This window comes from Mesoplodon mirus (genome assembly GCF_964341445.2).
Source record: "Mesoplodon mirus genome assembly, chromosome: 5".
Lineage (NCBI taxonomy): Eukaryota > Metazoa > Chordata > Mammalia > Artiodactyla > Ziphiidae > Mesoplodon > Mesoplodon mirus.
In genome coordinates, this window is record NC_138980.1 from 172,093,853 (window position 1) to 172,106,100 (window position 12,248).

At 49.2% G+C, this 12,248-nt stretch overlaps 1 protein-coding gene across 1 annotated transcript in view; it reads left to right on the top strand.

Annotated features, from left to right (window-relative positions):
• ANKH (ANKH inorganic pyrophosphate transport regulator) overlaps positions 1 to 10,432 on the top strand; it is a 144,813-nt gene extending 134,381 nt beyond the window's left edge. The window contains exons 9-12 of the mRNA XM_082623160.1: positions 5,245 to 5,374; positions 7,169 to 7,292; positions 7,924 to 8,023; positions 8,479 to 10,432. Coding sequence (XP_082479286.1) covers positions 5,245 to 5,374; positions 7,169 to 7,292; positions 7,924 to 8,023; positions 8,479 to 8,592 — 468 coding nt within the window. The 3' untranslated portion in view covers positions 8,593 to 10,432. The remainder of the gene's footprint in view (positions 1 to 5,244; positions 5,375 to 7,168; positions 7,293 to 7,923; positions 8,024 to 8,478) is intronic.
• Positions 10,433 to 12,248: the final 1,816 nt, after the last annotated feature.

Here is a 12,248-nt window from a genome sequence, read left to right on the forward strand (position 1 = left end):
AGAAGATATAACAATTGTAAATATATATGCACCCAACATAGGAGCACCTCAATACATAAGGCAAATGCTAACAGCTATAAAAGAGGAAATGGGCAGTAAAACAATAATAGTGGGGACTTTAACCCCTCATTACACCAATGGACAGATCATCCAGACAGAAAACTGATAAGGAAACACAAGCTTTAAATGACACAATAGACCAGGTAGATTTAATTGATATTTATAGGACATTCCATCTGAAAACAGCAGATTACACTTTCTTCTCAAGTCCACACAGAACATTCTCCAGGATAGATCACATCTTGGGTCACAAATCAAGCCTCGGTAAATTTAAGAAAATTGAAATCATGTCAAGCATCTTTTCTGACCACAACACTATGAGATTAGAAATAAATTACAGGGGAAAAAAATGTAAAAAACACAAACACATGGAGGCTAAACCGTACGTTACTAAATAACCAAGAGATCACTGAAGAAATCAAAGAGGCAATCAAAAAATACCTACAGACAAATGACAACGAAAACACAACGATCCAAAACCTATGGGATGCAGCAAAAGCAGTTCTAAGGGAAGTTTATAGCTATACAAGCCTATCTCAAGAAATAAGAAGAATCTCAAACAATCTAACCTTACACCTAAAGGAACTACAGAAAGAAGAACAAACAAAAATTCATCTAGAGTAGATAGGTAAATAATGCACTGGGTAAATAAGAATAGATGGAGTAATGTTATTAATAAATGTATTAAATAACGTGATACTCTCATTTACCTAAACTTTAAAAAACAATGTAAATAATTCAAGTAGATTCTGTTTTCATCAGTATCTAGGGTAGGGGTTCAAATGGGGAGACCCCTAGAGGGATGCGTGAGAATCTGAGATTGTAGAAACCATGCTTGTCTCTCCCAACCTGGAAACTGTGATCTGCTGCAGGTATAAGACCCATACCTCTATCCCCACAAAGATACACAGGGGAGCTCAGGTATTCTCCAGCTGCATTGGGGCAGGTAAATGTTGTGAATGAATCAATGTGTATTCATCATTATGTACGTCTGTAAATTTGTCTGTGAGGGTAGGTGGCAGTGACCCTGTCCTGAAAATTACTCTGGAATCATGCCCACAACACTGACGTGCTCATCACATGTTTGGGGGCTTAACCAGAGAGGCAGGGGTCCTGTTTGGGCCACTTGCTAGCTGTGTAATCTTGAGCAAGTGAAGAAAACTTTATGGGCCTGGTCTGTTCATCTGTAAAGTGGGTTGTCATAGCACAGCTCTCATAGGAAAGTAAAGATGCAATGATTTAGTATGTACAAAGCATTTCTTCCGGTTCCCGGACCATAAGAAGTGCTGTATAGTGTTTGCTATTTTAATATCCCCGCCATTGTTGTCATAAACATAGATGCCGAGTCTTCCCAAGAAATGGATTAAAATGATGCAAGCAAACAAGTCACTGGTTCAAAAAAAAAAGAAAGAAAGAAAGGAAAAGAAAAGAAAAAGAAAAACAACAAATAAGTATCTCAAAATTCAAAGTAAAAATTTCATGGTCATTGCCTGGACCTCAGAAAAATAGTCACAGTCTGCCAAATAAAAGAGGAGTGGGTCATGGGTCTTCTATTTTTTTTTTAACCTTTTTGTTTTAGAATTATTTTAGATTTACAGAAGCGTTGTGAAGATAGCATGGACCCTTCACCCTACACTCCATCTTACTCCGCTGTGGTACATTTGTCACAAATAAGGAACCAACCCCAGTACGTTATTGTGAACTAAACTCCACAGTTCATTCAGATTTCATGAGCATTTTCCTCCTGTCCTTTCTCTGTTCTAGGATCCCATCCATGCTACCACGTTACAGTTAGTCATCTTGTCTCCTTAGCCTCCTCTGGTTTGTGAGAGTTTCTCAGACTTTGCTTGTCTTTGTGGCCTTGTCAGTTTCAAGGAACACTGGTGAGGCACTATGTAGAATGTCACTCAGTTTGGGTTTGTCTGGGGTTTTTCTCATGGTTAGACAGGGCATATGGGCTTTCGGAAGGAAAACCACACAGTTAAAGGACCATTCTCATCACATCTCCTCAAGAGAACGTGCTATCAACATGACATCACTGATGATGTTACCTTGATCACCTGGCCCACTATGTTTGCCAGGTTTCTCCACTGTGAAAGTTATTTCCCCCCTTTCCATCTCGTCCTTCTTTGGAAGGAAGTTACTATGATCAGCCCACACTCCAGGAGTGGGGAGATATGCCTCCACCTCCCTAAGGGGGGAGTATTCTACAGAAATTACTTGTAATTCTGTGCTGGAGATTTGTCCCTATTTATTTAGATATATGAGTATAGACTCATGGGTATTTACTCTGTGCTGTGGCTCATAATTCAATACTACATCATTTTTTGTTGCTCAGATTCCTCCAGCTTTGCCAGTGGGAGTTCTCTCTTCTGGACTCCTGTGTCCTTCAATGTATTGTTCCAAGCTGCTTGTCTTGTATATTTCCCACCCTGGTCCTAGAGTGAGCCATTTCTCCAAGGACCCCTGGTTCCTTTTATTGGAGAATAAATAGAAGAACCAAGATCCGGGCAATGGAGTGGGTTGTTTTGCTTTTCTGGCTGCTTCCTAATGAGACAATGTTGACAGCAAGCTCAGCAGCAGAAAACCCAACCCTGCAGCTACTCCCGGGAACAAATCATATTCACTGTCAGTAGTTTATTAGGTTTGCATTCTGGTTTGGAAAAGTCAATGTCATTAGGCTCTGCAAATATTTGAGGAACACTGCATGTCCTGGTCAACTAGGAGGGCGTGTTCTAAGTCAACACTACTCTGGGTGAACTCATCAGAAAGACACTTTTCCTGAAATATTCTTTGTTAGATTAGCTTCTAGAGCTTCTTGTTTTCTGAAACAGACTGGTTAAATCTCATCTGATTATGATATTAGGGTCAGTATGTTTCTTGGAAAAATTTGACCGGCATATAGGGATTGCAGCTTTTAACCAAAACCAAACCTACTTCTGAGTTGCATGTATTTCTTTCTGGGCAATGGTGGAAATAAGTCACTTTTTTTATAAAGAACTTGCTGGAAGGTAAGGAGCATTTTCATACTGGAAGTATAGCAAAGGCAAAGGGTCAAATTCAGAGACTTCAGGGAGAAAAAGAAAGGAAGTGTCGATCCATGTGGCATTGCTTCCCTTTAAACCTGTGATTGCTGAAGCCCCAGACTAGACCGAGAGCATTCAGTTACACCGATCTAGAAAGACCCAATCTAGGCTGTAGGTGCGTGAGGCTGAAAACTCCAGAAGAAGCACCTCTGTGGCACGTGGCCTCGATAGGGGCCTGTAGGGTGTCTTTGGCACAGACAGATACCAGATGGAGAACAGAGGGGCTTAGTGGTGTCAAGTTAAATCATACTGTAGACTTTTAGAAATGACATGTCAAGCCTCCCTCCTGGGAAGCTCTATTAGAGATCCACCAAGCCTTACTGTTTTGCTTTCAAGGGACCAGAACTGCAGTCACCCGCCCTGGTTACTCGATATTTATGTCAGTGTCTCCGGTAATTTGGATGCACTTGCTATCTTGGGTCCTCAGGTTGGACTCCTCCAAAGGTTACTGACCTTCTCCTCCAGGGCAGTGGAAAGCCTCCAGGTGACCATTATCTGTGCAGAGAAGCCAGAGGGAGGACTGTCCTTTGCCACCGGTGCCTGCTTGCACCTTCCTCTCTGACATGCAATTACACGCTCCTTTTTCCTTGGTTTGTTGTCATTTAAAAGGCACTTCACAGTGATTTTGCAAGGCACAGAGAGATTGCAACAGGAGGCATTATCTCACATTCAGATAATCACTGGCTATAAAATAAGTAAAGCCGATGGTTTTCCTGGAAGCTTAAGGGTTTTTTTTAGCAGAACGCAGCCTAGAGAGCTCCCTCCAGCCAGAGAGGAAACCCAGGATAGATTATCCCCCATCAGTCCTGATGCACAGTCAAGTCCAGAGCTGGGGCAATGCTCACTTATCTTAATTCTTTACAGCTTTACTGCTGTGGAAAATATTTGAAGGGAGGGACGATCAATCCACTTGTCAAGAAAATGAACCGTGTCCCAGTGCTGTGCTCAGTGTCGTTGTGAATGTGTCATGAAATTGCCACTATTCCTGGGCCGTAGGCGTGAGTGACAGCTCACCATTTCAGGCTGGCAGCTTTGCAGTGAGAAAAGATGGCAGGGCTACTTGTCCAGGACACTAGGTAATAAAGCCTCCGAGCTCCGAGTTGCTAGATCTTAGGAAGTATTTTTCCCTTCATGTCAGAGATGGGGTGTAAGTACTTGCATCAGGCAGTAGGGTTAAATGATAGTACATCTGTCATCTTTGAAAATCAAGTGGGATATTCTTCCCAGATGCTGAAAAATACAAGATAGAATAAAAGTTCCATTGCACTGATAAAAGTGAAACATATTTATAACAGACCCTCCAAGGTATTTTTTAAATATATTTCAACATGACATAATAAATAGGACCAGCCTAATTCCATGAAACTTAATTTACCCAAAGCCTAAAGGTCGTTATACTCTAAAACTTCAGTGTTCTGTTTTTACATGAATGCAATTCATTTTATAATGCATTCACTTTCATTTTAGAGAAGAATCACTTGCATCTTAAGAAAGGGAGAGAAGTATTTTATGCAACTGGCATTTTACTAACATTCTCTTCCAAAGTTCTAGCGTTACATTTTTAAATTCAGCTTTTCAATCGGTTATACACACACAAAGCTTAAAAAGTCAGGCCTCTAAGAACTGGTCCCCTCAATAGCTGTTCTCCCAACCTGCCCTCGCCTTTTCTCCTACTCCCAGATCTGGTTCAATGCAATTCTGCCTGCATCCAAATGCTTTCAGGTCACTTTTTATTATTTGGTTAAAATTAATGTAAAAATTACATTAATCAACATGCTCACCCTGAACTAACTGAGCTGTCCAGCAGCCTAGGTAAGCCTTCCACACTGGCCCAGCTACCCGCCCAGATGCCTGCCTGTCACATGGGCCCCGCTGCCAGGCTCCCTTTGGGGCAGGTGTGGCGCATGGGCCAGGGCCTATGTTGTCAGGTGAGAACAGAGCAAGGAGGAAGCAGCTCGAGGACCCATGTGCCAGTCCCCCCATCGGGCAGGTTCACCCTCTTTCCTAGCTCCTCAGGGATCACGTGATACCTGCCTTCTCATTTCACTTACGTACACCTTTTTCTAACAACCTTGCTTCCTGCTTTTTTTCCCTGCAGCTCTGTTTTGTGATGTTCTGGACCCCCAATGTTTCCGAGAAAATTTTGATAGACATCATTGGCGTGGACTTTGCCTTCGCAGAACTCTGCGTTGTTCCCTTGCGAATCTTCTCCTTCTTCCCGGTTCCAGGTAAACAGAGAATGAAAGAAAAATTCTTATTTACCCTCATGCCTGATTCAGTCTTCTTTGTTGGCAAACGTTTGCAGTCCTGTCCCCCCCCAACAAAAAAATTTTTTTAAGTGTTTAAATTTCACAGTGGATTAAAACGATGCAAAGACATCATCCAGTCAGTTGAAAGTTTGAGAAACAAGTCGAACAGGCGTCATGTGTTTCTTAAAGGTACAGTGGTTGCAAACTCAGCAAAAAGAGCCCAAAGGGAGAGCATGAGAAGTTCCGGGGGCAGTAGAATAGTTCTGTGTCTTCACTGTGGTGATGGTTACACAAATCTATGCCTGTACTGAGGCTCTAAAAGGACTGCTGGAGAAAAGAAGAATCCAGAGGCAAAGCGGAGGCCAGAAATGGGCCGTGGAGCTAGTCGAAGCTGGGGCTGATGGCACACCTGCCACCCTGTGCCTGTTCCCAAGTCAGGCCACGAGCTGCCCCTGCTCTGAGATGCCAAGCATTCCTGGAGACTGTTGGGGTGCCCTCTGGTCCTTGGGGGTGGGGTGGGGGTCACTGGGGGAGCCAAGCTTTGGTACCACCTGGAAGAGGCTGCACTTGCTGGAGATCAAGGCACATGTCGTTGACTCCCCAGTCTGGACTTGAGCGGGGGCTGGAGGTCCCAGAGCTGGGACTGGGGTGGGACTCGCCTTTCGTCTTTCCTCACCTGTCAGACCACGGGCGGGCGTGCAGACAGCCGGCCCCACCTGTCTTTGCCACCTGCTGGGTTTGGGCCAATCAGGTTAGCATCCCGCCCGTGTGGCCTCACCCTCTCCCTTGGCCAAACACAAGTGAGTGTCTATGTCTCATAAATTCAATGCTTCCACCTGGGGCGGGCGGAGCACGGCGTCAGACCAGGAAGACTACAGGTTCTTCCTCCAGAGGGACCCTGGACATGAGCTGTCACCCCAGGAGTGAGCACTTCCTCCCCCTCGATAGGCCTATGCCTGCTGCCGCCCACACGGGATGAAGGGCTAAGCCTCCCGCTTCCCCAAACCCCACCCGGTTTCAGATCAAACCTAAATGTTGCCCAGGGTGTCTGTGCCCCCAAACCAGCCCGTTGATACTTGACGTGCTGTCCTTGGAGCCCCTCCTTGGCGCTGGGGCCGGTGCCCTGCCTGCCCTCCGGAAGCTCACAAGTCAGGCTGGGGAGATGGGGTACAGGGAACACGTTGTGAGGCCTTTATGAAAACGAGGGAGCCAGCTGCGGACCGGTGGTCAGGATGCTGGGGAGGACACAGGGAAGGGATGCCCGTCCCTCATCTTCACCCACACCTCCCTCCTCCGCACCCCCACCCCCAGCCTGTGGGCTGGGAAACCCAGCTTCTGGTCCAGTTGCTCTCTTCCCAGAGTCATCCTGGATCACCATCAAGTTGCCGCTTCTCTCTGAGTTTTCTAAACAGGCGTGATCAGAGCTTGAGGCTAGGCGGGGGCCGGGGCGGGGTGGGAGGGACCGGCAGCAGCCCCGTGCCCCAGGGATGGCGGTCACGGCGGCGAAAGGGGCTGCCCACAACCCACCCTCTGGACACTAAGGCTGTGAAGCGAGGGAGCCGAGGTGGGCACGGGGCTCCCCCAGGCCCAGAGGCGGGGATCAGGAGCCCCGGCGGGAAGACGAGGTGACCAGCGCAGGGCAAGGGCAGCAAGGCCTGCGTCCCACGCAGCCGCCCGGGGGCCCTGGATGCGCTGCGGGGGGCTCTGGGGGGTTAGAAGCAGCAGGATGGGAGAAGCGGGGCGTTGCTGACGAGTCCTCGGCTCTCCCCTCAGTCACCGTGAGGGCCCATCTCACCGGGTGGCTGATGACCCTGAAGAAGACCTTCGTCCTGGCCCCCAGCTCTGTGCTGCGGATCATCGTGCTCATCACCAGCCTCGTGGTCCTGCCCTACCTGGGGTACGTGGTCGGGGGGCTGGGGCTGCACGGTCTGCCGCCACCTACACGCTCTGTCCAGAAGGCTACGTCTGCTCTTTCCCGGGAAATCCCCAAGCACGTCTAGAGTTAGAAATGCCGAGGGATGCCTTGGTTCGCTGCCCACGACCAGGTGGGAGGCTGTGGAGATCCATTCTAGAAAAGTACTTCCGGGGTCAGGCCCATACACAAACCGCATGGAGCATCTATCACGGCATGGCAGGCACGGGAAGGTGAAAAACACAAGGGAGCAAGGGTGTCGCCCTGGTCTTCAGGGGCTCCCGGTCCCCTGGGGAAGGGGCATGGTCCGTCCCACGGCTTGGGAAACCTCACGGTGCAGAGAGGACGGGCGGGATGCTGTGGGCTCACACGCGGGGGCCCTGCCCCTCCCCCAGGAGACGCTGAGCTGAGACCTGAAGCAGGAGTGAGAGTACTCCGGGCCCCTCCCCCCGCAGGTGGCCCGTTTACTAGCTGCAGCCCTAACCAGCAGATCTCGAACACGATCGTCCGGTCCCCCTGTTGTCTACACCCTTCCTGGGTTTTGGCTGGGTTTTGCCTCTCTTTGTGCCTCAGCGGGGCTTTAACAGACAAATGGCCTTTGTGTGTTCATCCCCAGGGTACACGGAGCCACCCTGGGCGTGGGCTCCCTCCTCGCGGGGTTTGTGGGAGAATCCACCATGGTCGCCATAGCAGCATGCTACGTCTATCGGAAACAGGTGAGAGGTGATGCCAGAACCGCGCACCTGCCTGGCCCTCCCCAGGTGTAGGAGACAGTCTGCACGATCTGCATACGGCCATGAGGTGGGGGGAGGGGAGGGGAGGGCACAGCCCCCGCTGGCAAGGGCTGCAGGGAAGGGGCGCGTCCTCGGGCAGAGGCAGGTCTCCATCAGCTGATGGGCGGGCGGGGAGGTGGGAGACAGGATCCGCCCACCCCTCACCCGCGCCCCGAATGCTTAACACAAGAGCCAGGCACACAGCCCACTCCCGAGTAACCCCACTGCAAGGAACATGCTGGCCTAAGATGCAGCCTCGGCGAGGTCGCCCCAGCCATAAACGAGATCCCAGTCCACGGCGAGGGGTCCCCTGAGACCCCGTGGCCTCCCCCTGCTCTTGGCTCCGCTGCGCTGCGTCCCTGCCCCAGCCCCACGCTGATGAGTCTGCTTTGGTCTAGAAAAAGAAGATGGAAAACGAGTCGGCCGCCGAGGGGGAGGACTCGGCGATGACAGACATACCTCCAGCAGAGGAGGGCACGGACGCCGTGGAGATGCAGGAGGGGCGCGAATGAGGCGCGGACGCCCGGGCGCTGCAGGGACGGCCGAGATGACACGTCAGCGTCATCTGCTCTCCCGTCGTGTTTTGTTCCGCTTTCGTCTTTGGTTTTCGTTTGGGTAATGAAAGAGGCCTTGATCTTACGGTTTCACGGCCACTCTGGCATACTGGGTATGCCCACGCTGATGTGAGGACCTGCAGAACGGTCTCGCCGTTGCTTTGTGGAAACAAACCAAACGACTGACTTCATGCCCCCCGCTCCGTGAGGACCCCGAAGACATAGCTGCCTCGTAGCCCACGTTGCCTCCCCACCCCCTCGGACAGTCTCCCCTTGGAACCAAAGGACCGCGGCTGTGCCGTCCATCGCCCCTTAGACACCACCGCCCGGCGGGCCACAGACTGACCCTGTCCCCTTGCATCGCTCTTGAGAACCGACAGGTGACAACTCGGCTTTCTTTGGTCGGCTTCCCAGTAACGTGACTGTGTCAAGAGATGTGGCTCAGAGGCATTGCACCGTGGATGCGACGTGTGAACACGCTGGACAGGTGGACAGATGGAAATAATCTCCCGTGGGAAGGTGTGAGGTGCCTTGGGGGCAGAAACTGACACATGCAAAGGATAGCACTTCACCTCGCCTCTTCCTAGATTTGAGTGCGCGCTCACTTTCAGGCCCTGTCCTGTACATACGTGAGCTGCCTTGTTAAAGTTGTCCTGAAGCGAATCTCCCAGTTGCCGCGTCCTTGGGCATGACTTTCCCTGAAGGCTTGTTTTTCCACTCACCTTTCCCGAAGACGGCACTACAGCAAGGGAAACGGATGGAGCATTCTAACTTTACGTTTTAGTTTTTAAAGTGAACTGAAGCTTTAAGTCATAATCTAGCATTCTAATGCCAGGTTGCTGTATCATCACTTTGGAAGTAGATTTATGACCTGGTCCCGCCCGCCGTTCTTAGTCCTAACCGTGCGGCACAGGTAATTCCGAGTGTACTTCTGTACTCCCCTCTCACACCACACAAGAAAGCAAGACATTTTATAAACGATAGCAAAGTCACTATGTGATATTCCCCGAAACGACACATTTGAAATCCATTCAGTGCAGTATATTTTTCTAAGTTTTGGAAAGCGGGTTTTTTCTTTAAAAAAAATTATGGACATGGTTCACTAAATTCTTGATTTAGTCAAAATTCCTAGACTGAAAGAACCTAAACACAAAAATATTTTAAAGATATAAATATATACTGTATATGTTATGTAATTTATTTTAGGCTATGATACATTTCCTATTTTCGCATTTTCAATAAAATGTCTCTAATACAATACGGTGATAGCTCGTGTGCTCAACATACCTGCAGTTGAAACGTATTGTATCGATGAACAGTGTGTCTTGTTTGCAGCAGTTTTACAGTCTGTCATTTGTATATAAATGTAAGGGTCAGTAAATGACAAGAGAACTATTTTTCATTAGGAGCAACAGGGGTATAAATGGGTCAGCTGATGTAGACAATAGTGGGAATGGAAATATAGGCTAGAGGGGCAAAAAAGAAACAAGAAGTCAAGCCTTTTGCGTTCATTGCTTTCAGTGCCGTGTAATCATATTGTTCCTCACAGAAAAAAGAATGTAAAGGCTTGGAGTCAGCCATGAATATCACAGGGTTCGTTCACATGTCTGGACACCCAGTGACCCCTGGGGGACAAATCCTCATGTGCTTCCTCTGAGCGGGTTTTCCGCTGAGAATTAAGATGTGTCGCTTTGGGGTGGTTTCAGGGGCAGATCTGAGAAGATGGGGAAAAAAAAATCTAATTGTATCAGCTTTTTTAAAGTACATGACTAGAAAATTAAACAGCAGTATTTTTTAACATGTGTGACTAGTATTTCATGCTTGTGGGGTTGGAGCTTAAAGACTAAGTTGAAAAAGCAAATTCTTTCCCTCCGAATTGGGGAAGACCAGCTAGGCTCTTCATTATGCGATTAGAACACAGCATTACAACCTCAGAGACACCTTCGGTGATAAAGAGTCACGGGCCAGGGTGTTCTGTTAGAGTTTCAGAAAACACAGGAAACAAGCCCCGACCCAAGCCGCGATGACGGGGCTGCCGATTGTGCAGGGCGCACATGTCCAAAACCTTTCTCCTCCAGCCATACGCCCTCTCCTCCCAGGGTCCTTCATTCGTTTGGGCTGCTAAAGTCACTTCACAGCTTGGGCTGACAAGCACACACCTTAACTTCCAGAGCAAAACCCGCTGCTGGCAGGTTCTTCTGCAGCTGTTCTAAGCAACACAGACAGGAGAGGAAGAGGAATGGGTCTCCTTCCCACTTTTCAGGGTGAGGGGGGCACCCCTTTGACTTCGGCGCCCAAAGAAATGTGCCTCCAACCCAGGTTTCTTTTTTCATGTGAGTCGCTCAGCTGACAGAAGTGTTTAGGGAGCCGTGCCTGGAGAGTCTCAGGTCAAGGACTGTGCAAAGACCAGACGTGACCTTCTCAGTGTGGACCCATGCCTCGTAGACACACGGGATCTAAAACCATGGGGCCATCAAGCTGCTTGTATTTAGATGCTGAGAAGCGAGTCTGGGCTGCTCAAAGTGGTCCTTCCATCCCGAGGGCCTTCTCTGGGCCAGTTCAGGTCAAGAGCAGCTTGTCACGTGGCCTCTCTGCTTTCTGAGGGGCACAGGCGAGGTCATTCTCAACGCAGCTGCTGTGGGCTCTGAGCGGGACCTCAGTGTCACTGGCGTGGGTGAGACACCAAGATCTGAGCCGGAGGAAGCAGGCCGGGCTTGCTCCAGGGAAGTCAGGACAGGCCGGGACCTGCCAGCCGCCACTCGGCTCAGGGCGTGTCCAGAGGTTTGCACGTTAGCTACAAGCCCTCACTTGCTTGAGGCTCTTTAATTTGGGCACAAAGGTCACTGGTTTACATCACTGTGTGAGAGCCAGTCACGCCCCCCTCGTTGCCTGCCTCAGGCTGGTCTTGTGCAAAAGTCCATCTTCTTTGGCATGTGTGTTTTGCACCAGCAGTTGGTTTGGCTCTGGAACTGTCCAGGGACGGCCCATACCCTCAGAAATGGAAACTTTTAGTGATAGTTTAGGGCATATGGGATGGGGCCAGGCTTCACGACAGTAGCAAAAGCACTTGGTTTTTCACTCCCCGAGTCCTCCCAGCAAATAACCTCGGGAGGTGCCCGGGAGGTCCACGAGAAAGGCGGCCCGGTGGCTCCGCTGTAGTCCAGCTCCAGCAAGACCCCAGGGCACTTCCCAACCAGAAGCCAGCTCTGTGGTTCCCACATGCAGCCTTTTCTGGTCTCTTGGAATTGGGATAATCACTGCATTTCCCCAATATCAGAAAAGTTATTCAGTGATACCTCTAGAGCAAGAGGTGAAAAAGTTAACACCTCCCTACCCTCCTACCTCATTCTCATTTGGGGGTCTTCTGGAAGGAAAGGGCAGGGGGAGAGCCACTTTTGTGTACCCTGAGTTTCCAGAAGCACAGCCATTTAAAGACTCAGTAGTTCTGACTGGATTTTTTTTTTTTTTCTTCAAACTGAAGTGGGAGAGAGACTGAGAAAGTATTTATATAGTTGTAATTAAATGACATTATCTTGAGAAATATTTTCTTGTATTTAATCATCTTTCTACTTCTGTAAATCTCTACACAGACCAGTGCCCAGGACTGCATGAGC